Source organism: Nomia melanderi, chromosome 1 (genome assembly GCF_051020985.1).
Source record: "Nomia melanderi isolate GNS246 chromosome 1, iyNomMela1, whole genome shotgun sequence".
Classification (NCBI taxonomy): domain Eukaryota; kingdom Metazoa; phylum Arthropoda; class Insecta; order Hymenoptera; family Halictidae; genus Nomia; species Nomia melanderi.
In genome coordinates, this window is record NC_134999.1 from 27,225,752 (window position 1) to 27,252,902 (window position 27,151).

At 33.5% G+C, this 27,151-nt stretch overlaps 1 protein-coding gene across 2 annotated transcripts in view; it reads left to right on the forward strand.

The window, feature by feature from the left end:
* cic (Putative transcription factor capicua) overlaps positions 1-27,151 on the forward strand; it is a 79,074-nt gene that overhangs the window by 37,267 nt on the left and 14,656 nt on the right. The window contains exons 3-21 of one of the 2 annotated variants that reach the window (XM_076369663.1): positions 8,441-8,731; positions 15,726-16,117; positions 17,348-17,912; positions 17,981-18,241; positions 18,505-18,616; positions 18,697-18,903; positions 18,982-19,097; positions 19,178-20,043; positions 20,766-20,979; positions 21,329-21,412; positions 22,979-23,262; positions 23,453-23,863; positions 23,945-24,254; positions 24,406-24,722; positions 25,352-25,541; positions 25,784-25,987; positions 26,079-26,345; positions 26,651-26,849; positions 26,923-27,140. In XM_076369663.1, coding sequence (XP_076225778.1) covers positions 15,746-16,117; positions 17,348-17,912; positions 17,981-18,241; positions 18,505-18,616; positions 18,697-18,903; positions 18,982-19,097; positions 19,178-20,043; positions 20,766-20,979; positions 21,329-21,412; positions 22,979-23,262; positions 23,453-23,863; positions 23,945-24,254; positions 24,406-24,722; positions 25,352-25,541; positions 25,784-25,987; positions 26,079-26,345; positions 26,651-26,849; positions 26,923-27,140 — 5,197 coding nt within the window. In that variant the 5' untranslated portion in view covers positions 8,441-8,731; positions 15,726-15,745. The remainder of the gene's footprint in view (positions 1-8,440; positions 8,732-15,725; positions 16,118-17,347; positions 17,913-17,980; positions 18,242-18,504; positions 18,617-18,696; positions 18,904-18,981; positions 19,098-19,177; positions 20,044-20,765; positions 20,980-21,328; positions 21,413-22,978; positions 23,263-23,452; positions 23,864-23,944; positions 24,255-24,405; positions 24,723-25,351; positions 25,542-25,783; positions 25,988-26,078; positions 26,346-26,650; positions 26,850-26,922; positions 27,141-27,151) is intronic. The other variant, XM_076369670.1, reaches the window with a different exon arrangement.

Sequence of the window (27,151 nt, forward strand, 5' to 3'; positions counted from 1 at the left end):
TTTTTCAGTTTTTTAAAATTCATTTTTACCAATATTAAAGTTGGCTGTGTATTAATAACAAATTTATGAAAGAAATGTTGATTCGAAGATTTAACTATTAGTTTCTCGCTGTTGAATCTAAACTGGTTTTATTTGCCTCGATCTACCCTACTACATTTGAGTGCAAGAAACAGCACAATAGGATATTACGTTTGCCAAAGGTCTTGTTTTGTAATAATGAGACAAACATATCGAAACGGTACAAGAAATTATTGAGGAAACTCAGCAAATTCTATAATGAATAATAATTTTATAAGATGAAACTGATACAACGAAATACGTTTTAAATAAACTTGATCGAAATATCTCATTCTTATAACTTGATAGTATCAATTTAATAAATTATATTGAAAGAAGGAAATATTTTAACAGACTAAATTTCATTGTTGAATAATTTATAGGAAATGAAAACAGTTCAATATAAACAAAAACATGTTATGAATTAGAAAGCAAACAATAAATGTTTTGAACTTTGACGCACATTTTGAATATTTCTAACGTATTTTGTTATAAACCAAGTCTTATATTTCATCGAAAAGGGACAACAAAACTTTCCTCTTGAATTAAATTTGGAACTTGTAGTTCCCACAAGAAATTCGAAAGGAAAGGGTTAATGAAAATTACATCATTGTCTTCGAAAAGTGGTTAATCGTAATTCTTTCTAGTATTTGTGCAAGAGCCGAGGCGAAACTGACGTTTTCGCCGGTAACTTAATTACTTGGAAACGTAATTCTTTGGAAACGTTTTCCTTCATGCATCGCGTGTACTCTCCCGGTCTAATTCAATTAGAACCGACGCTTTCGGGTGGCGTTTCTGATCATTGGGGGTGAATTCGACCCTTGCCTGGCTTTCTTAAAGAAGTCTCCGGTTTTCGGTAGTATCGAGTGTCCAGTAAGACGACACACTGATATCGTAGACACAAGTGCAGTAATGAGTCGGCTCAGAGATCAATTATATAAAACACTGTGTAAAACGTAATATTAGGCTGGCGAGGACGCAATGCTCGCTTAAACTTGCTAAGGGTTATCATTGTCTCTGCTATGATTGCAGAATGCATTGAATTTCTTCAATTTCTTTTATTATCACGCGAAGATTGTATCTTTCAAAGTGAAATTTCAGTGCAAAAAATAATTTGTTCATTGCCTTGCATGAAATATACAATGTGTATAGTAAATAAAGACTCACTTTATCATGATTCGCTTTCAGAGAAAAGAACAATGAATTTTAAGTCATTCGATATGTTCCTCGATGTTGCTTTTGTAAATTAAACTGCGATTAAACGGATTAGGTACAGGTTTTTGTTCTGTGAAAGCGTGACTTTACTTCTGCTCCATTGTTTGTTGTCATTGTTTGTAGGTGCAATGGCGATTACTGCAGATCTTTATTCATATCATTTACAATCTATCACTCGTCCGGAAACATTTTTTTCTTGGTCTGGATTTTATAAAGTAATCTATGAAAATTGCAATTTGCATGACAATCCGCAGTTCAGTGTTTATTTACGAGTGACTAAATATTTTAGTTCATTATGTCGAATATGTGTTGATACTGATATTTTGAAAACACTTTCAAAAATGTAGTAGCTCTGATAATAATATGATCTTTAAAATAACATTACGATATTAAAATTAATTAAAACTGCACAGGCATAAGTTGAAATGTATTATAGTAAAAATTCTATTACGAAGATGTATTATTTTACATCGACGTAATGCATGTAGAATGTCGATGTTGAATTTATCCGGAGATTTTGCACTGAAAACAGTTACTCAAGCTAAATAAATTTTTTTAGATTAAATTGACCGGGATAGATTGAAATATGGGGATATTAAAACTCGATATAAATAAAATTTCGAAACAAAACTACGTAGATTTTGAAATACAGAGTTCAACGAGCAAATTGTAGAATTTCCAACGTTAAGAACATTATTACGTTTCAAAAAGTGTACACAATTATATTCAACGAATGATTTTAAAAAGGGTAATAATACACTAAGCAACAAATAAGTTTCATAAAAAAAATCATTAGGTTCGATGAATGTATTGTATTATTTTTTTTAATCAGTTAATATCACTTATTTTTTGAAATAATTATTTAAAAAAGTAATTTAATGTATACATTCTTTAAAAATTTATATTATGATTTAAGGAAATGGAAGATGCCCTCAATTATGATGCTCGTATCATTATCTTATGTTGCATAAATGTGTGACATTTGTTGATTGAATTGTACCACATGTCCCGTATGATTATTGTTTCCTGTCGTTTCGTTTGGAGTAATCGTCTCATAGTACACGCGCGGTCATTTTACAGTAGTACGGCTATGCAACAATTAAAAACCTAGTTTTATCATATTACTCATGCGCGATGACTCATTTCTACCTTGATGGTAGCAAGTTAATCTTGACGATACACACGTGCTTCCATACCAGGAATTTCAGTGGTATACGCACAACGGCATTGCTAAGCAGATTAATACAATTTTTATGTATACAAGGTGTCACATTTTTTACCTTTTCTGCGTGGTTAATTTCCATAAAAATGTAGGGATCCCTTTCAAGTTTTCAACTAATTTCAAATTTTAGAAATTTATCTTTCAATGTCGCCAGATATTCATTAAAATCTGACTTTGATCATGTTCGTGAATAAATTTATTATTCGCGTTAGTAGAAAAATTAATTTTATATGAAAATGTGAAAAGTATTGGGTGTTAAAAAACAATTTTATTCGAAACAAAAATGTAGATGGCAAAAGAGTAGCCATTTTGATTTCAATCTGAAACAGTTTTGATATATGTGACTGTTAAATTCAGAGATAAGATGAAATAAGACGTCACGTTTAATTGTTAGAGATTTGTAGATTAATGTAATTTTCCTTCACATATACTATTCAATTTGTCTAACATTTCTTATCGTAATATTCTAGATCTCGATAGGTTCTTTCATAAGAATTTTCAGCGATAAAGATTGAACTCAGCTCGAATGCTTTCATTCAGAATAAATCACGAGATGCGGTTGACTGCAGTTAAGATAAAATATTGAAGTTTCTGTTAAATGATAAGCTCTTATTTTTATACAATAACGTAGTAAGATATTTATCATGAAGCTTGAATTGTCTCTAATCTTTGTTACAAAGAAATACGATAATATTAATTGAAGAAGCATAATAACACTAATTAAAGAAAAATAACATTCATATGTTCCTTATAAATAAAGACTTAAACACTAAAACATGATACAGGTAATTTATTTTATATTTTAACAATTATTTTGCTTTTACATTATTTGAATCATTTTTTATCTTCTTGTATCACATAATTCTATTTCACTTGTAATTAGACGTTTGACAAATATAATTCGTGTATGTACTCATTTTGATTTGATTTTCGAACTAAATTTTGTTATTTTTAGTCGATTGTAGTTAAAAAAAATATACTTCAGATGCACTTATTTTTATAAATTTTTGCGAAATCATACAAATAATTCTTACCATAAACTCAACGTGTATTACAAACAAAGTAAAAAAAAGTGGAGAAAAAACTTGGAAATGTTTATTTTATAATTGCAAGGTCAATAATTCGAACGTGTCATTAATGATTGTTGAAAAGTGTTGAATGAAAAGTTACAATTGGTTTTTCTATATCTTCAATATCGATTGACTATGAATATTGAATTCGTCGAAAGAACTCCATTCATATGTAAAAACGTGTACAGTACCATTTAACGAGAATCCTTCAACGTTGTTTATTAAAGTTATTTAATGCTAATTGAAAAAATAGGTTATGTTTAATTCTTACACTTTACAGGAGTACACGTAATTACTAGTCCTTATTGCGCACATAATGAACAATAGTGAGAATATTTTTTTTAGAAATGTATACTGACAAGTGAAAAAAATCACTATGGTTCGCTTCGAATCGGTGGTCTCGAATATAATCTTCTCTATTTACAAGGTGTGCTAGTAGTTTCTTATCTGAATGACGACTAGTTTTATAAGATGTAAGAAGAAACAACACAGGGTGCTTCAAATTGTATTGAAATCTTTATCGCAATTTAATAGGTATAGCACTTGTAAACTGAACGTAATAGATATAATCGTAATTAACACTAGAACTATTGCATGAATCAAAATCAGCTACGTCAGACACCTTTTACAATAGTCGAAAAAATACTAAATGACTTTTCAACAATTTACTGAATACATTGATTTGATAATACACATACTAAAATTTCAGTAAACAGAAATCTAAACAAACGCGTTTTTCCAGTTCGTACAAGAAAATACGATTCAATTGAATCGCATGGTAGTTCTACCGTTAACGTACATATCAATCGTAATTAAATAAACGATGATCCGTGTTCCTAGGGTCAGTCCACTCAAAATAAAATGGCCAGAGCCGCAATGGGTTAATAAAAAGGCCAACTATCCGATCCTAATATTACGTTCCCCCGAAATGGATCCGAGAGAGCAGGGTAGATAGACGAGAATTTCGAAGGAAAAACGGACGAGTTCGACACAGACACCGAGGCCCACTATCTTCTCCGGGCGTCACGTAACAGGTTTTGAATTTCGTCCCGGTACACATGTAGACACATTCGGCCACCCTCGCGCGCGTACCTGTAAAACGCGCCGTCCGCAGCGTGCTCTAGAAAGAGAGTAGTGGATTAGTCAGGGAAAGAGTAATCGAGAGAGAGTCGACCGACCGAGCGAACCAACCAACGAACCAACCGACCAACCGGCCAGCCAGCCGACCAACACGACACGATACATACAATGGCAGGCCAAGCAACGTGAGTCAGCCTTGTGGTAGGGAGGTAGCGAGGTTAGTGCATTCTCCCTTAGTCCTTTACCCACACTACGTCGGATCACGAGAGCGTTGTTTTCCTCCGAGAAACCCGGGCCACGGGGCGAACTCGGACTCCGAGGCTCAGTGTCAGTGCAGCGATCCCGTTGAAGGTGGTAGGACGCCGGAGAAACGTGGTAACGTCTCCCTCTCTCTCTCTTTCACTCTATTTCGTTCGCTCTTTCCGTCCGCCTATCTGTCTATCTCATTCCATCTCACGTCCGCCGTTCCTTCTCCCATTATACATCGTCTCTTTTTTCCCTCAGTTCTTTCCCTTTGTTTACCGTCTCGCTCGCTCGAACGCGCGGGAGATAAGAACCGCGATGCACACACGCATCTCCATCTACGTCGTGCATTGAATTTAACGCCTAGCACCCTCTTCATCTTTCGTCGTTTTTCAATATACATACACACACTCACGTACATGTATACATACATATATATATTATATATATATATATAATATGCGGACTCGTGAAACGCGATCAGGGTAGAAGAGAACACACTGTGATGGTGCTGCTGGGTTGCTCGATACTCTGACGCTGTGTAGCTCTCAGTGCGGTGCGTGATTTCCAATCGATGCGCGCGAGGAGGATCGACCTTGCCTCACCTCGCCTCACCGCCGCGCCTCATCTCGCCACGGAACTTTCCTATCGGGCTCTCGGCTCACGTTCGTTTGTTTCTTTTTCGCGAGTGCGTCTCTCCTCCGGCGTGCCTGAATACTTCCTAATGTTGGTCGGTGTGTGACGCGATGTGACGTTGCGTGGTGGTGTAGTGCGCGCGTCCAGTGTTCCTCCGCGCCGTAATTCTCGACCGTGTGTCGTGTGGTGGCGGGCGGCGGCAACGGCGGGAACTAAGTGCCTGTTGACTACTCGTTAGTCGCTCCTGGAATCTTCGTTGGTACTCTGCCATGGAAGTGAGAGCCGGCTCGCGATCGTTTTTCTCCCCCGCGTTGAGGAAAGAAACGCGGCAGCGATTTCTTGAATAGGTTATGTCGCGCGTGCCAATCTCCGCCTCGCGTTACGCCGCACTGGCACACACGTGAATCGAGGGGACAAGACAGAGAGAGATAGACCGATGAAAAGATAGAGAGGGAGCTCTGTGTATACATACACTCACCGTGCGGTTGGTTTTTTTTTCGTTTTAAAAGACGCGACTACTGTCAGCCCGAAGGTCGAGGTGATATATTCGACACGAGAGATTTCGACGCCTCGTTCGTTCTTCGCGATTCCACTCCGTAAACGGAATTGTCGTACGCGCGCGCGCGTGTGTGCGCTCTGGAAAAAAATGAAAAAGAAACGTGAATACCGTGTGCCGTTTAGGTGGCGATCTTGTATATCGATTCTGTTCGCGCAATTATCGACCGGTATCCTAAACCGTTAACGCGCGAGGTTCGTTGGCTTCTTTACTCTTGTGTGTTGTGAATGTTCATTCGGGATATTCTTTCGCGTATCCGAGCGTTAATGGAGTCTTTAATGGAATCACTGAGAAGGACTGTAGAAAGTGCTTTTCACGGTTCGAACGCATTGCTATGTCGTTCGATTGAACAGTTCTATTGGGTGGGTGTACATGAGGAATTGTTTTTATAAAATTATATCTTTTTACGAAAATTGTGTATTTAGTTAAAGTAATGTGCACGTGATTCTGCACACTTTCCCGAGTGGTTAGTTTACTTCATTATCTTGTATTTATAAAATTGAGCAGGTTTATCAGGTTGCTGCATGTGAAGTGTCGTTTTTATAAAGAAAATGTTCATTATCGATAGTTTCTTGGAAATCCCTACAGTTTTGCCAAATGACATTTTTTCACGATCTCTTCATTCCGAAATTATATGTTTATCAGAGCATTATCTCAGTATTGAAAAATAAATGGAAATTCGTAATTGCAAGCTATGAATTGTTATATTATAGGAATTTTTCAATTTGTATATAATTCTCGATATTTGATGTTCTGCATTATCATGTAATAAAGACGGCTTCCAATTGTTCAGCAGTGCAGGTTAATTTTTGTTTTATTGCTCTTAGAATTCAAAGACGAAAAAAAATTACTGATTGAAAAAGTTGTATAAAATCGTCTAGAAATTATTTCAAAATATTATTTTAGAAATTTCCATATACACTATCTTAATGTTTACATTCTATTTCACAAATTAAACAGAACCTCGTGTATTTGTTAATATTTTCGATCCATTAACAGTTTGATAATAAATACTGGGTAATTTGTCCAATCTGAATTCTTTGACGATAACCTTTTTATCAGTAAGTTGTACAGAGACAAAAATTCATTGTATAACGGGTGTCCTGAATGAAGGCCCACTTGAATCCGTCAATTTTCTAAATGACTATTATATTTTCACGGTATTAAGTAAAAATTTACATCAAACTTAACCGTAAAAGTAATAAAAGCCATTACTTTACCAATCACTCAATATAATTTTTTTATTTTAAGCATCAATCGTGTTATTTATACGTGCGGGCGAAGTTGTAAATGAACTACTTCCGAGGAATGCAGTCAACAGTTGTTTTATAAGCTTCGCAATCATTTTGTAACCGAATGCGTAAAATCTGATTATACAAATTGAACGCTTTCCGACACGCGTCCTTGATCGACATGTCAATTGTGCGGTCGAGAATTCGAATATTGAAATTTTATCCGTTTCGGTGCAATGCGCTCGGAGTGGACCAGTTTTGTTCAAAATAATTGACCGTTTTTTCACGCGCACGTGTATGTATAATTTTTTGCGCGATCAAATAAGTCGCATACATTATACACAATCATATTTGTATATGCGATTTTTGGGCGGGTTATTTTTCTAATTAAATGTAACAATCAATGAGAAAGTTTAACTCAAATGCACTTGATTGACGAAGCTATCAGTTACAGCTACCGATCAGCTAAAGTGATACATTTAAAAATGTTTATACAAATTATAAGGGTACATTTGTCTTTAGATATAAATTTATTTCTATTATTGTATCTGCACAAAGAAACGAATATAACCGTTGATTTGGATCATGACTATGATCGTCAATTATTTAATTGTTAATAATTCTCAAAGAAGCAAAGTGGTTTTATTATTCGCAGCCTATTAATCATGTTTACACAGATTTTCAATGAATCCTATCTAAATTCTTCGAATTTGAACAAGTATATACTAAATCACGTAATTACTAAATTAATAATCCTCTCTTGTTACTGCAGTTGTTAATCCTTTGTCTCACAGTTTCTTTCACAACTATTCATTAGAGCTACCTTACAATTACTAATTTACTAAAAGAAAAGAATAAGAACTTCCCATGTCCCCATATCTACGTAGTTCCAAAGCGTAACAATCGCCAACATAAAAGCAATCTTCAACATTAAAAAATTAATATTTTTTAAAAATCCAATTTGAAGTTACCATCACGAGCCTCATCGTGGTCATTATTATCATTGCAAGGCAAGAGTGTTAAGTAAATTTCTGACGAAATAAACGCGACGCAGAAATGACTCGTTAGAATCCTTCGAAACTTCCACCGGTTGGTAAACCGTTCTAAAACACGTTCCGTTGTTGCGCAGGACATTGACTAGAGGTACAAAGGCAATTAAGAAAGAAGAAGAGAAAAGTGTCCGCCTAAGAGGAGAATTTTCGGAGGAGGATGCTCGGCAGTTGGGGCTGGGAAGAAGAATTGGAGTTGGGAGAGGGAACAGCAACCCCGTCGCAAGATAGACAAAGACGAGAGAGCCCAGACTCGACGCATCCTGTCCCCGACAGCCGGGTGCTGAGGTATGCACCCAGCCGGTGTCACCACCCTCCCAGCTTCAACTCGCCACATTTCAGCACACAGCCTCCTCTCGACTGTACGGACTGTGAGTATACATACATATATAGATACATACAGGAAAATTCGGCGGTTTACAATTGTTGTAACTTTTTAACACGTTGAATGCCGCACAATTTTAAGGCGCAGAATATGCGAAATGAAAAAGATACAATATTAAATTATTTAATTGAATTGCGTTGTTATTATCGCAGGTTTGTTTTGCGGAATGTCACCGTATTAGGTAGCATTATTTACAATATAGAAATGTTTTCAAATAATCATCGTTTAATTGAGGAAATTGCAGCAATTGAATTTGGTCCGGGGGTCACCGGTGACCCCCATGGCATTTAACGTGTTGATAAAGACTTATCGGTCGACTTTCGTATAAGATAAGTCAGGGAGAAATGGTTCACCTTTTTAAAAAGTACTGTTGCAGCATAAATATTTAATAATAATAATAATAATAATAATAATAATAATAATAATAATTAACACTATTTCTATCGAATGTGTCAAAAGACACCTTTTGGAATTTTCATTTAAGATTATTTTTCAAGTTTAGTCGTATATTCTGAATTGACTTTTCGACTTTTCCAATAACGATTATAAGATCAGCTATAGGAAGTACACAAGATTCAATTGAGGAAAAATGATTAAACTGAGAACATAATTTTAAGTGAAAATTTCAAAAGATGTCTTCTGACACTTTGGGTAGAAACAGTGTAAAACAGGTTTATCTATAAGATTCAGTATACCACTCAAGAACATTGAAAATATTTGATAATTTTGTGAGATCGGGTCATATCACTCGGAATTATCCTAACGTTGTTTTCTTATTTTTGTGTATAGAATACACTGATAACTTTGCCCGGGAAAACCTCGGACACCTTGTATGGATAGTGTAATTCCAGGGGAGATGGTCATATTTTCATTGAAACACATTAAATAATATTAAACGAAAATAGAATTAAAACACCAAATTCAATTTCTACATCAGTTTTAATTACTTTCGTACAAAACGGTTAACAAAAATTCAAATTACAACTGGAGAAAGCTATCAACTGTAATTGTTATTCTACCAGTTATTTATGCAAGATAATTGAACCGGCTATCTTTTCTGGAATTACTCTACGTATATTCTTGATACGTTCACGATCTAATCGAATCCTATCTCGATACCGGGTAAATAAATATAAGGGATGGTTAAGTCTTGATTAGACATTCAATTTCATTTCGATAGATACGCATTTTATAAATTTTTGTTGGAATTATTTGTAAGAATCGTATCGTGTATAAGTGCAATGTTAGAATTTCTCGAGTATTTGTAATTAAATTATTAAACCCACTTTTTTCTATTATTTTGAATTCTATTTTTTTGAAATTCTTGTAATTACTAAAAATTGAAAACTTAGAAAATATAACTTTTACTTTAACTGTTGTAATTAATTATAATTTTATATTCATATTTCTTATACAATATTTGCTTACAATTTTTAACTTAAGCATTGTTAATATTGCACTTCTGCACCTGTAAATGAAAGATCAAGTATGTGTCAAGAATAGCATGACTTACGACAAAAATGGTAAAAGTGTCTTGTTTGGCCTGGCATACGACCGCAGAGGGTTAAAAACAAATCGTTGAAGATATTCAAGAGTGGCTTAAACTGGTTCAGAGGGATGTTCTTCGAGTTTTGTTGCAGCAACTTGCACGTGTTCAATGTATTCATCCGTGCACTCGCTGCATCAATGTGATGGTCGTATTCTTGTCGAAGGGTGGAGACATTGTCTTCGATGTGTCTCCGTCAAAAAAATGTGTACGACGAACCATGATCACCCGTCTATTCCATTTCATAATCTAAACAATTAGTCTTATTATTTATTATTTTAGGAAATTGTTTTTATTAATTTTTATTCTGACAAATTATTTTTATCATTTATTATTTTAGAAGATAATTGTTACTTTTATAAACTTTAAAAGTATTTCTCCAAGTCTATTCAACAAGCCTTAGCACTATGAATATTAATTTTCTATAAAAATAATCTTGTTTGATTTGATAAAATGATGAAATAGTGAATATCTTTTATAATAATCTTTTACATGAAATCACGCAGTTTCTCTCTCAAAGCTTACAATGTGTCTAATTAATCCTCGGCTGATGAATAGCTATTTTGATCTGTAACAGAATTTCTTTATTATACGGAATCCTTAAGAAGAAATTATACATCAGATTTTATGTATTATTTTTTCACTGAAAATGTTGCAGTTATATATGCTTATAATCACATAAATAAATTAATAAATAAAATATGTATATGGAATAAAAATATCTAAACATGAGATCGAAATTTTGAAATTATTAAATTTGTAAAGGTGTTTAAAAGTATTTATTCCCAATATACTCGGAGGTACGAAATTTATCAAGGCACGTCCAAGTATAAATATCAACGACTTTTAACAATTATGCGCTTCATTAAGTCCTCTACATTAATTTTTTATTTTTAAATGATAATTCCAAACTTTGAATTTCGATTATTATTTACGTAAAAATAAAAGACATTAACAAAAGGAATCAAAACACATGATTGCATAAATATTTGCTATTTAATTGCATGAGTGAAAATGTTCGAAGTACAAAGGGTTGAAAAATCTTACGCCGTCAACAAATGTTTATAAATACATGCTATCTAATTCCTGTTTATTAATTGATCCTACATTATCGTAAATAAATCTTACATTGCATGGTAATGTATACCATTGCATTAGCGTCATTAACTCTTACCTACCGGAGTGAATTTCAACCCACTTCAACCTTTTTCCCTCACACAGTAAAATTTTCATATATTTTTGCAAGTAAGCATTAAGTTCAGTTAGCATCACTAAAATTCTATTTATATGAAATATAATAATAACATAATAATAATCATAATAATATTATTATTGTTAATCATGTGTTAATTGTTATAAGGCGAGAGATTTTTCAAATTAAATTCCACAGTTAACTGGTTAACTCCTTCCTTCCCTTATAATTTTTCTCTTGATTATACTCAGAAAAGTAACTTTATAGTCAGTTTTACGAAAGAAGGATTCCAACAGGCAAACCCAACGTTCTGACCAATATCTCCAGACTCCCTGCCTTTGAATTCTTACGAATGTTCTTTCTTTGTTACACATTGTATTGCTAATCTTTCGATATTCCTACTTCGACCATTTGTGTGACTAGATGATGTGTCAATGCTTATTGGTGAACACGAAAGACAGACGTCGCATCTAATGAATGGCAGGTGGTTGGTAAATTCGCGCACTTTTACGCCGAGAATGATAGGAAACTTACATGTATAGATGTGCCTTTAACTTGTTAACTGTAGAATTTAATTTAAAAAGCCTCTCGCATCGCGCGCAATAAAGTCAACAAATGAAGTATGTACGATTTATTTTTCAACTATGATCGACACAACTACTTTGCCATTAATAGTCTATTGAAAAAAGAGACAAATTTTAGGTATATTCTATACCTATATTTGCTTTTAGTTATAATAATTGATAACAAAAGGATAATATTTCATTTGTATTCACAATAATTGACTAATATTTATATTTGTTAAGTTCTGTTTAAAACCTTCACCACGAGTTTCACACTTTATTTATAAGGCAAGGAGTTAACAGAAAAATAATGGTAATGATATTTCAGAAAACAATTTCAGAATATGAATTTTAGTTCTTAAACACATCTTTAGTCTGTCATATTGTTTTAATATACCTAATCTTGAAGCATCTATTATACATAACGAAATACATGCAGTCTATATAAGTTCGAATGAAACAATGAATATACAAAGGTAGTGCTTATGCGAACGACCTACAAGTATGAAAATAAATTGAAAATATAGCCCCTGATCAAAGAATTGGCGCTACTCATAGTTGTTAATATTTTTTATTAATCATGGTACTGCAGGACCAAAAGGCAATTTGACAATTTTTTTATCGTATTGTTAAGATATAGAATTAAGTAAAAAAATTAAGCCCAAGTTATAATATGTCATTGCTGGTTTTTTTTAAGATGGCATATAAATGGTGACTCTAATTTTTTTTATCAGGGATTGTTGAATAACCAAGGGATTATTAAACTTGCATTTCATAAGAAAAACTTTAAAGAAATTGATTCTACTTTTCTTAGAATGTTGAAGTTATTACTTCAATATGAGATATCATTTCTAGAAACTGAGAACACCTAATTTTCTTAAAAAATGTAGGTGATATGAAGAAATATCTCAGACAAAAGCTATAAAGTATTAAGTGTTAGATATCATGTTCTTATTTGTTTGCCCTTGATATAATCGTGGATCGTCCTGCAAATATCACATTAAAATTTTTAAATACTATCGTATATTTTTTACTATATATAATTTTATGCACACTGTATAAAATAAGAATTTATTCATCATTATATTGGTCGAAAGTAATGTTTACCGAAATTTGCCGAAAACACCAATTTTTTATGGTCAGTATAAAGCAATGACGAACTGTATATGATCTATATACATTGAAATAAAATATAATGTTAAGACTTCTAAACGCTTAGACATAAAATATCTTCCATAAACGCAGAAATCTACTTTATCGAGCCACTGAGAAAGTAACACTTTGTTTGGAGTAGGGAAAAGGATAGCATGCTATGTGACACAATGTGACAACGTTGCACGGAGTACGCAGCAGCAATTGGCTCCCTACCATAACACGTGATCAGAGGCTGTCTACTTCTTCCAGATATCTTGTTTCAAAAAACAGACCATAATACTTTTTCAATAGAACGAAAATTATATGTTCATTGTAGAAATAAATATATTTATTGTAAAAGTTCAACATTTATAAACAGACAACAGCGTTTCCCTTCAATTTCTATGAGTTTATTTCTATGTTTATTAATTTTTATTCTTTATATATTTGTATGAATAATATTTATATTTATTGAGTACAGTGTCTTTACCACGAATTTAACTGACTATCACAGGAAAGATCAATAAAAATGAAAAAGTAAAATGTTTTGGCAATCTGTGAAAAAATCAAATACTCCAGTTAATGCATTAATAAAACAATTGATATTTTAGTTTGAATCGGCCTGAAAATCGAAATGTTTCAATGTATCGACTGCCAACAACACTACTCTTTTATCCACCCGCTTGTCCTTTTAATTAGCACGCGGAAACTGGAGACTAATTAAAACGCAACTCCTGTGAATTGATTTATATAGACGAAGCGAACATTCAGAAAAAAAAACAGTTAATGAATATCCTCCCTTCTTTATTTGTTGCTTTGGTGAACAGTGACTCACGGTTTTGTTTGAATAATGTTAATGTATTCATTTATTCGAGTTACATAGCCTTACAGCGATAAAAAATAAATGTATTCGTGGTTCTATTTAAATCCGACTTAGAGAAGCTTGATAAAAGTTCACATTTCATTCGATAAATTATTGCAAGTAATTTGTACGAGTCATTGAATTATATACAGCGAAAAAAAATGTATCGTCCCATTCTGTTATTATTTAAAGCGTCAGTTTATTATTACAATGAATACTGTATTTAAATTAGTAACGAGTATCATTAAATTTATGACATTAAAAAATTAGGAACACGTAAATTATTTTATCTAGATATTACTTATTATATAATGTCATATTATACTAAATAACATTTATGCTATTACATTCCCAATAATAAATTAAAATTATATAATTTTAATATAATATATAATACTCGAACTTAATTTTGTGCTTTAATGTCTTTAAAAAGCTCATTGAATATCATTATTGTTATGAGTTATATTAGTTGAAAAAATTAGGGATTCAGGCTTCCGTATAATTCAAGATAACGAACCTAATTTTAGGGTTGAAACAGAATTCGATTTTATTCTTAATTATTTATTTATAGACGTGTGTTTGTTTTTGTATTTTCTTCTTAATATTTATTCTTAATATCACGATCGTACCATGAGTAACTGTAATTTTAGAATTTGTCAAATGTTCTCAAATAAATTATTAACACTTTGTTCACCGAAAATTTATTCATCTCGCGTAAAGATAAGTTGAGTTCGGTATTAAATTTATATAATTAAATTTGATATTATTTTATTAAATAATTTTACTGACTCTTCAAGTCGCAATTACCTGATTTTATGTTTTAATTTACTAACACTCTATATATTACATTGTTTTCAAAATAAAGATTAATAACATAAAATTTACTTTACGTAAATGAACGCTAGCAAGTTAATTAATCTATTCACTGTGGAATTTAGTCTTAAAAATCATTTAGTATGCACACAATAAAATTAAACAATGAAGTGTGTACTCCTCAGGCACAGGGCAAATGCACATATAATATATTTTAATGAAAAACTAAAACAAAACGTAGATTTGCATATTTTTCTGAGAAAGTGAATGATATATGGTCGAAAGAATTAGTATCATTTTGAGTTTTAAGATGATGTGTAGGGTAATTCGAGGTCAGATGGCCCAGTTTCATTTAGATTATTAAATATCTATGTTTTTAATTCTTTTTAGTAGTATACTGAATCTTGCACAGACGCCTATTTAACTATATTTACGTTAATAAATATTTTCTTCTTGTTTTACACATTAATGATATTTATGATGTAATAATATTTTTAAGAAAAGTGGACCATCTCTCCCCGATTTACCCTATACTCGTCAAACGCAATTCACTGATTATTTAACTTCTTGCATTATAATAACGTGACAGAGTCGTGGTCAAAATTTTGAATAGAATATAAGAAATATAAATATTACTCGATCCTTGTGAATTTAAATTAAATATTGTTCTGTTATTAATTATTATAGTTTAGAGTAAATGTAGACACAGGATATGCCAAGAATTTTCGTCTCTTTTCAGTAAATTATTAATAACAAAGTAGGTGTATCGATTATAATTGAGAAATAAATCGTAGAGCAAGGGGTTAATTAAACTAAGTATGTTAAAATGAAGGAAATAAAATTTTAATATGAAATTAATGTAATTTACAGAGCAGCGTGAGGTGGCAAAAATGCTGACTGCTCATTCTGAGATGCACGAAAAACGGGGGGATCCCCTCGGAGGCGGACAGTATGGAGTGGGCGGGGGTGGTGGCGGCAGTTCGATTGAAGAAAAATCTATTCTGGAACAACCACCCCCGCCGCCGGCGCCTCCTCAGCGGGATCCATCCGATCCTACGATCAGCGCTAAGAAACTTCCAAAGAAACGAAAGTTCGATCCATCAGAGCTCGAGGAGATGGATAAAACCAGCAATGTAACAAGCAATATAAACAACATGGTGAACATACGGACACCGAACATGCCACTCCTTCAATCAAGTTTAGTTCAACAATCAACCTTAGCCCGGCAGTCTCCGCAACAACAAGAATCCGATTGTTATCAAGTACGTGTGGTAATTTGCTAGGCAAGAAATTGATATAACACATTCCTCGTTAGTCAATTGTACAGTTATAGTATTTTGAGAAATTGTCAAATAAATTATGATTGTACGCACGTTGAAATTTCAAAGTGCAGTAGACTCCCGCTTAATCGACCCATAAGGGAGCTAACCCATAATCAAATAAATAAAGAGCGGATTACTCCGATGGATTATAAATAGAATAAAAAATATAAATAATATGCATGTAGTATTTACTTTTTATATGCGGAAGATAAATATAATGTGTATGTAATATAATAGATAAAATGTAGTTGCCGATTGTTTTGTGTCGAAACCCATTATTGATATAGAAAAATAACAATCAGCATCTATGTAGGTATCGGCAAGCGAAGGACGGTTAAAGCGAAGTCGGATAAAAGGGAATCTACTGTAATGTATTAATGAGTACTCTCAATGAATCAAAATATGGGTTTCTCTTTGATATATATTTTATTAAACCTTTTAAATATTTATTTAAATAATTTTTGTATGAATTAAATAGTAAGTTTCAACTATGTGAGTTTTAAGAAATTGTACAATGTATAAACGAAAGAAATGTTAAAATAAGTATAACTATGAACATTTCTTATATTTATCAATAGTTAATGCTAGCTTGATTGTTTTAACACTTTCAAAATTTGAAATTAATGAGCTACTCATTAGTCAAATTGGTTAACTCCACAAACCAAAAAGTGAAGAACAGTTATGCAGTAATATACATTGATTTTTCAAATTTTTTTGTAAATGGAAAGTCAAGTAAATAGTATAGAATATATTTCACTTTATTATTACAGGTGTAACTTTAATTTAACGAATATGTAAAATGTATAAAATAGTACGTTCAAGAAGTAGTATTTATTACTAATGCAATTTTTGCATGGCCAAAAAATCATTTGTTATTTGGTGGCACCAAACCTAATAATAAAGCAATTTATTTTAAATATAAAAAGTTAGGAGCTGATCAACCGCATTGACAATAAAATCTTAAAAAATTCAAACAGTGGAGTTAACTGATTTAGCCAATGAGCGGTTCAAATAATACTTGATAATAGGCTTATAAAGTAAAAGTATTTTAAAAGAAATTGTTTCTAAACCAAATATTAAAACTTATTTTACAATATGGTTGAAAATATAGCAAAAAGCATTTATTGAGCTTGTGTTGTATTTGTATTAACAGTGAAAAATGTATTCCAGGTGTCCTCGGCACATTCGGTGGTAATTCTACCGCCTCAAAGTACAGCTGTGGATTATTCTCTTCGAGAAGAACCTTTACGTTCTCGTCCTCGGCCTGCTACTGTTGCTATTGATCTCAGTGAGTGGCGAGACCACAGAGTGTTAGCTTTAAGGGATTCATATTATTATCCAGGTGTTATTCGTAACGTTGTTCAAGGAGAAATTTACATAGAATTTGATGGAGAGAGAAAACTAGTGCGTTATACTGACGTTTTGGGTGCGGGAAGGTACGATGTGATAGGTGATGCAAGCCCGTCCATAGGGCAAGTGACTTTAGATGCAAAAGTTTGTATCAGGTGTCCAACGTCAAACAATCATATTGACGCGGCTAAAGTGTTTGTAAAAGGGACTGTGTGCAAGATATTAACGAAGCCTAAGAGTTTTGTTGTTAAAATACCAAGGGAGGATGAACAGAGTGAGAGATATGTTGTGAAACGTGCAGATCTTCGGTTAGTGCTACCTCCATGGTGGGACGAATTAGAGGAAGGATTGGAAGACTGTGATTCTTCAAGAGTCGAAGGAATTGGTATGTATTTCTTTTATGCGGTAGAGTAATTAATGTCATTCGTTTGTACGTTCTACTTCTAACTCCAGAACATGGCTATCGAAATTCTTCGGAAGCTTCAACAGCAGTGCCAATTTTGCTCCATCACTCTTCTCACCATACATCTCATATATCAACTCATAGCGACACAGGTGGATATTACAGAACGACTGGTACTAGTCCTCTCTTGACTTTAAGCACTTCTGCGCATTCTGCCAGCACAGCATTAAGTAATGGAAGTCGACCGTACGATGATTTAGAGAGTGAAGATGACTTAGATAGGGAAGACATTACATTCCCTTCAGATGCAGGTTAGACGAATACTATTGTCTTGATGCTACTTATAATATTTTCTATATTATACTTGAAGAAAGCACTACCTTTGAGAAAAATCTGAAATTACTTATTACTAAAATATTGTTGTACTTAAAATAAAGTTTGTTATTTATAATCGTGTTTAGTTGTTTAATTTATTGGTACATATGATTTTGTACGATATATATTTGATATAGATGTTATTGAACATATACTAGTAAGTACTGTATCGTAATTCAAGCGTATGTTCAACTGACAGATGCAAAATTATCAGGGAGCAGTAAGAGGAGTAGTATGCAAAGTCGGGGAAGTACCAGTAGTCTAGTTGAACAACGCAGTATAACTCCTCGTTCTCAAGCAGCCACGCCCAGGTACTATTATTGTAAATGTCTAATTAAAAGTACAATTGAAATAGAAAAACATTATAGACTTTTTGTCAATCGTTGAACAGATCTCAGGCGGCAACGCCACATAGATATAAAAAAGGTGATGTAGTGGCTACACCAAGTGGAGTTAGAAAAAAGTTCAATGGTAAACAATGGCGCCGGCTTTGTAGCAAAGAAGGATGTTCCAAAGAAAGCCAACGAAGGGGATATTGTTCTCGTCATCTTAGTTTGAAAGGATCTGGCCTTAGGGGTCCAACAAATACATTTACTGGGTAACAAAATTTCCAAATGACCTCAAATATTAGCGGTAATGATACTGTATCTTTTATTGAAATAATACTTTTTAATAGTAGTAAGATGGATGGTGAGGAGACATCAAGAGATTCCGATACTTCCCCAAATTACGGAGATAGAAGAATAGCTGGTCGATTTGATCAAGATGAAACCGAAGCTGCTAATATGCTTGGTAGGTTTCACGTTTAAAATCTTTTTACGTAACGATTTGTTTAATAACGTTTTAATATGTGTTATATGTTTTTGTCTTAGTATCTCTGGGAAGTTCTAGATCGGCAACCCCGGCTTTTTCATCGCCGACAGGACAGTCTTCTATATCTCCTTGCATCATTCAGTCTCCAGTACCACCACTGGGACTTAATCAAAACAGTGTGTTTACGCCTATTTCAAGTCCTGCTAATGCATCTTCATTAATTTCACCTGGCGCGAAATGGAAACATTCACCTACTCAGTCCACGTTTCTTACTCAGTATCAGCAACAAGTGATAAAACCTGAACCTAATCGAGTGGTCAGATCGAATCGGTCAGCTCCAACGGCCCCTGTCCCAGCTAGTATAGGAACAAGCGTGATAAGAATCTCTCCTGTGAGTCGTGGTATACCTGGACCCACTAACTTAACTTTCTCATGGTCGGAACAAAGCCCTCCGCCACGACACCCCTCGGTTGTAACGACTATAGCTCAACAACAACAAGGCATAATTCTTCAACATGCGCTCACGACAAACAACGGTTTCCCAAGTCATTCGGAAGTTCCGGAACAGAATTCGCAGATACTAAAGCCATCTCATTCGCCTCATATGCCATTGTCAGCGCCAACTCCGCAAAACTTAACTCTTCTGCATAAGCCTCTGGAACAGCCCGTTGATTATGCACAACCGCAAACGCAAAGTCAGCCAATTTACGTAATGCAGCATCCACACGAAAAAAAGTATCTGGTAATAAAGAATAGCGTGGATGTATCTGCAGCAGGCCATATAACTACTCAAGATGAGAAATATAGGCCCGGATTAATGAATCAGTTAGGTCAGCTTCCACCATCGTTGCATCAAACGCAGTCTCAACCTCCACAGTCGCCTGCCGTTTCGTCTGTCCATATCGATAAATTGTCAGTTTTACAAGTAAGTAATTTTAAGACACAACATTACTTAGTGCCCTAAAAATACTTTATAGTTTCACGTTTGCTAATGTGTCTTTTATGCGTTTATACAGTAATAATTATAAAAAGTAATAGTACCTGTAATACAGTGAACATTGGATAATTGCAACATCGTCATCCCCACCATATTCTCACCAGGTTCCTTTTAACACGCCATAGCGTTTGACAACCGATCGCGGTTGAAGGGTGTAACACGATCCGACTATTGTCGAACTCGACGATTTCAACGTTTTCTTCTTTTCTATATTTGAAATTTCAATCGCTTATTATACAAGTAATTCTGAACGTAATTCTGTCGTGTTTGGTATCATTTTAATTAGAAAAACATAACAAACATAATGGTGAAAATTTCATTCATCGAGAGTAAAAAATAAAGAAGTTGATTTTTGAGTTAAAGATTTCAAACTCATCGAGAGCCTTTAATGTTGCCGAATGCTTCGATTCTCGGTCTTCCTTTTTCCTTCACTCGCGTTGTCCTTTTCTATATCCACTATGCTAAAATCTTTGTTTTTAGGGTGGATTCGATTCTACCTCTTCATAATTGCAACCTTCCGGTCCCGTTGAGATTTGCAATTATCCAATGTTCCCTGTAGTGTCTGTAGCACGGAGTAAAAAAAAGTTAAACATTCGATTCAATTACATAAAATAAGGAATTCAATAATAACCAAATATTGTTTCTATTAGGCAAGTAAAGTAGCCACACACGCATCCACACATATGGATATGCAGAGAAATCAGCCACCACCAAGCGTAGTAATGACAACTACTACAGAAGCTTCGAATCCATCAACTCCCACGAGTGTCTTCCAGCATGTAATTGTTCAACCAGGAAATTTGATACAAATTCCAAAAACTCAACCATCTAGGGAAGAAAATTCAAAAAACAATGGTGTCCTATGTGAGTTTGGAACATGTATATATTTTTTCAATATGTGTGTATAAATGTTACAGTTTTATGATTGTATGTTTTTCTTTATTTTTATACAACAAAAATGTATAGTTTAACCAATATATTATTATTTTCATGAAACATTTAGACAAAGAAATTGTTATATTTGAATTTGACATTAATTTACATACTTACTATGTAGTTTGGCATCAGGTATGAGTGAAAAAATTCTTACTACACTGCAGAAGTTTATTTTATGAATTCGTTAAATTCGTATGTCATTTAATTAAATTTCATCGTTTCGTATTAATATTATCATACTATTAGTGAATGTGACTAAACAGTAAGGCTTTCACAGATGGCAGCCATGAAGTTCCTCCTGCATACCAGCCCCACCATCCCCCATCATTACTGAACAATGCAGTGCGCAACTGGAAAAAAGGTTTGAGTTCTCACTGCCAAACAAAATGTACGATTCTTCTCATTATTGTTGTAAAGTAAATTAACAGTGGTACACATAAATACGTATATAACAGTATTTTATTATTATTATATGATACTTTATAATTGTAATGTCTACAGATTATAGTATACTTTATATTAATATTCTTAGTAAAGATATGATAACTGCATTGAGGTAAGGGTGATAAAAAAAGAGTATTAATATTTAATATTTTTTCTATTATATGATAACATAAGAACTATTTCATTAGTAATTTTCATAAAATATTTTTAATACGCTACGTTTATTAATATTTACAATAATGCACGCTTAAATTTCACAACATTCTGGAGATAGATGTAAAATAGGCTTAGCGAAATGAAAGAATAGATATAACGAGCGCAAGCGAAATAGACACAGGACGTCAAGCAGTAGCGGATGAAACTCGATACTTCAAAGGTATATCGCGACTGAAAAAAACGTGCAATAAAGAAAATTCCAGTTTTAGTCATTTTCATCTTATCTTTAGAAATATAATACCAGTGGACTATTGTGGTTTTTCTTATTAAAATGACTCCGATCGCGATGCAAATTAGATTGGTTTGATCGATTTAGAACGTTCATATATTCAATTTTGTTATTTATGTTAAACGGGTAAAATTAGTCTGATTTACGCGTTGCTTGGGTTCATTTTAATGGGAAGAATTTTAACTATCCAGTGGTATTACATTTATAAAAGTAAAGTGAAATGATTGAAAATGAAATTGTCCTTATTGCATGTTTATTTCTTTAAGTTGCGGCGTTCTTTTGATGTATGTCTGTTTTCTTCCTCTCCATTGTATATGTTGTCTGTCTTTGCCCACTACCTCTGAGCTTCAAGTCTGAGCGATGGGAGAAGAGTGGGGTTGAATTGTGAAAATTTATCCGTACGGACTTTAATAAAATTTAAGCGCGCATCACTATATATTGTCAGTAATATATTTCTATTTTCAACCTTCGTAAAAAATTTAGTAAAAGTTTATAAGTATAAAGTAATCATAATAAAATAAACTTATAAAATGGATCTATACATAGATATATACATGTTCTTATGCAGTTTTTGTTTGAAATCATTATTTATTCAATACATATTAAATGAATATCCATGCAATGTAAACAATGTACCGTTAACTATTTTACAACAAATGCAACTAATGAGTTTTTTGTTTATACTTCAACTGTGTATCACATATCATCTTACTCTGACTCGAATACAAAAATCATATTTCATGTTACTCTAATGTTGGGGAAGGGTGATTTGTCTGATTTTCACTTTCAGTACTATGACATATTCGTGAATAAATAATTTGTATTCTACTTCAAATCATTTGAAAGATGATAACTTTTTATGGCGGTATTAAATATTTCACCCATTTGATTCATAAAACAGTTACTATCACACACAATAACACAATGTTATATGTATTGAGCAGTGAGTTTAACAAATAGCAGTAATAATATTTTACTAGCTAACACTTTTATACGGCATGGTTAAAGTTATCAACTAATATACAAATTTCATTGCAGCTTTTTCCTGGCAGACGACAGTACTGGATCAATCAGAAGTGAGTCCTCCACCATCTGCCCTAAGTCCACCTTTGAGTGCACCTCCAATTCCAATAAGTATGAGTACACCTGGTGAAGATGGACCTGGTCCAGGACCAGATCCTATTACTCCTGCAGAAGAGGAAGACGATGATGTTTTTGAAACAGAACCAACAACACCCGCAGAGGTAGAGGCTAATGCTAATAAGAGACGTAGCCAGTCCCTTAGTGCGTTGCATTCCAAGGAGCCTCAGAGTCCACTTAAAGTAAGTTAAAGTTATTTGAAATATTTATTAAAATTGATTGTCGAATTCTATCGGCTAAAAAATTATTTTATATATTTTTCGTTAATGCTTATATAAAAATTTATTCTTGTCGTGTAACACTTTATTTAGAATGAATCAATTTAAAGGTCAGTACCGACAATTTTATTTCACGGCATACTGTTATTTTCAGACTAAAGATCGAATACGCCGACCGATGAACGCATTTATGATTTTCTCGAAGCGTCACCGTGCAGTAGTGCACCAAAGACATCCAAATCAAGATAATCGCACTGTGTCTAAAATATTAGGGGAATGGTGGTACGCGTTAGGTCCAGAAGAAAAGCAGAAGTATCATGATCTTGCGTCAGAAGTGAAAGAAGCGCATTTTAAAGCACATCCAGATTGGAAATGGTGTAGTAAAGATAGACGGAAATCTTCAACGACCAGTTTTAAAGGTAGCGAATCTCGAGGAAAATTAAATAGTACTGGAGAAGAAACGGACATGGGACCACCAACAGATGACGTACCATTAACACCAAGAGCTACTGATGAAATCACTGTTCCTGTTTCTACAGTATACAATGATGCTCCCACAATTGAAGTATAATTTAGTTTTTATCACTAGTCAAGTACACGTCTCAGTTACACTTTGTTACATTAAAAATATTTTTTTTTTATTCAGGTTATTAATCAGTCACACACACATCGGATAATGGAAATGCCTGTACAAGTCGAAAACACAGAGTCCGACTTAAAACAGGATGAAGATGGTAATGCATCGGACGAAGATCAAATGGTAATCTGCGAAGATCCACAGCCTGAAATAGATTTGAAATGCAAAGATAAATTAACAGATAGCGATAATGACATACAAGACGAGGACGGTGAAAAGAAATGTTACACTCAATCACGATTCTCGCCTGTCAGTGGCCAAAAGAGAGAGGCGATGACTGTTAAGCAAGAAATTACCTGCAGGCCTAAACCAATAAAAGGTTCGTTTTATTATTTCATCAAAAAACACTTTTACTTAGTACGGCAGTATTATATGGGTAACTGTACCCATAAATTAATTCTTATTGTTAAATTAACTTTTATTAATTGAATTAATTTAAGGGGTTTGCTTCAATTTCTCTGTTTGTTTAGCACGAATACCTTCAACAAGTATAGAAACTACAACGAAATATCATCACACTTCTATGGACAAAGGTGGAACGGTGTCTGTTTTGTCGAGTACGTACCCTTATCACAGTCCTGTTAATCCAACTGGAGTGTCCGGTTTTCAACCCACTGGTGGAGCATTCATAACAATGCCAATATCCCCCAAAGTTATTAAACCTGAGCCAGTAAAAAGCAGCGAACAGCAGTACAGTACTCAGTACAGCATGAGCAATTTGGTGGCAAGCATTCATGAAAATGGAAGGAACATGCCTAAATTTACGGCTGCTCCGGTACTACATTCTGTAAGTATTACGACTGTAAACGATCGAATATATTTCAGTGTAACGTAGATACCTAAAATGATCCGATCGAAATAAAAACATAAGTGATGCCTGTATTTCCTGCAATCCTGCTTAAAAAGTTCCTCTTTATTCAGGCATGTGTGAATATTTGCAAATTTTGTATCGATCGTTTAATAATTAATAAATTAGTCCACTTAATATATTCGATAGAAAACACTTTTGCACATTTATGTTTTCTTTAAGAATTATTGTTATAACTTGTTTGTTTCTAAGTAATTAGAGATAGTATTTTCATATTTGCGTTGTAAAGTAATTCGTAAATTAATTTGAAAACATAACTCGGTATGTAAAAATGAATAAGAATCCGATGGTAAGGTATTAATAATTATTATAGTACCGATAAGTATAATTGGAGTGCTATTCGCACGTGCCTACTTAGTTAATTGCAATATTATTTAAATTTTTTTTTCTTTTGAATTTTGAAACCTGAATTGAGGGAGCAATGGACTCTGCATTTTTTCTAAAGGGTTTCATGTATACACATGCGAATAAACTCATTGATTAAGTTACAAATTTAACGTAAGTGACAGTTTGTTTGAAAATCCATGATGGCTCTGTTTAAACAACAGCAGCCGCTGCAATCCTTAGGCACTATTCTTCGCCCCCTTACTTCAGCTGTCCCTTATCAACAATCGTTCACTGTAACATTGCTCGATAACGATATGGTGGCTGTTTCCAAACCGCAGCAGGGATCGCAGTACCTTGGTCCAACACCGCAGCATCCGAGGATGTATTGTAACTTTCAGATTCCAATCTCTGGTAAGTTTAGACAATGAGAAATAAATTTTTATTTAATTTTTTTATTTTAATAATAATAATTTACCTTACATTTTTATGTGTGATTTCTTCAGTATTTAAAAAAATTTTTTTTTTATTTTCTACTATAATTTTACGTAGCTATATTAAAAATTAATCAGGCTGCTCTATTGTTCCCACTAATTATTTCATTCTTTTAATATTGCATCATGGTTTCGGGAAATATATTTATCTATTTATTACAGATGCTGGTAATCGTAACATACCTTCACAAGGTTTAATTTCTGGTAATAAAATGGAAACTCAAAGTGTTATTGTGAGCAAACCTTATTCGGTTTCAACAACTTCCACTACGTCGACTTACCGAGGAATTGGACATCCAATAGCACGCCTTGCAGAACCAGAAAAGAATGAAAACCAAGTTGGAAATAATCACGCTCAGTTTTATGGTGAGCCACAATGACATTTCCAATAATTCTGATTTTTCTTTTACAAAATACGGATAAATAACGAAAACTAAAAATTACTTTTCTGTTCCAGTAACTAATGTCAAATCTGATCAAGAAAGGAAAGATACGGTGAACATTCTTTTACCCGCTACAAACGACAAGCATAAACAGCCATCTACGCCACATACTCCTCATACACCTCTTAATAATCATGGTAGTACAGAAATTTCCACAAATAAATCGTATTCCTTGGATGATATCCAAAATAATGATATAGGTCCAAGTAAAGGGCCCTTCATGCTTGCCCCAACTCCAGCACAACTTGGTCGAGCACCATTGCAAAGGAGACAATCAATGGGTAGGATTCTAGAGTACATTTTATAAGATAAAAAATTAAAAATTGAAGATTTATGTGTTATACACATATACTTACGTTGTATTGGATTGATGAAAATGTCTCGACGTTTTTTTATAAGAAATAAAAAGAAGAGCTCTCCAGTATTCGCTAGTCAATCTAAAACTAAGTAAAACCGAAGAAAGAAGTGTCCTTTATACACGTTATAATAGTTTGAGAAAACAGGAGTTATTCGTTTCGAAGAAAAAAATTTTTACATCAACCCATATTCTAAAATATATACTGAAAGGTTTATCACATTTTCATAGCAATGCCTCCCACATCGAATGCAGGAGACCATGGGCCTCTGACGTCTCAACATTGCGACAATCGTCCACAAATAAGCACATCTCAAGCCACAGAACAGATACAGCAACAACAAAATTTCTCAGAATCTCATGCTTCACCGTCTCCATCCACCAAAAAGGGATCTTTCTTCAAGAAAAATGTTGAAGATGGAATGGACAGGTATTGATAGATCGCCTTAAATTTAGAATGATTTTCAGTGCATAAATCTCTATAACATCGCATACAATTTCAGGGTTCTTGAACAAGTCAATTTCCAAGAAAAATTTTCATCGCTACCGGAATTTAAACCAGAAGATATACAAAGTCCAAGTGCAATCAGTATAAATACAGCAAGTTCGTCTGCTCATGGTTCAGTGGTAACCTCTGGCTTACACTCGTCTAATTTACAATCGTCCATGCAAATGCAAAGTTACCGGAAAAAATCTGCACAAGGACCTCATAGGCCTACAAGTAACTACATA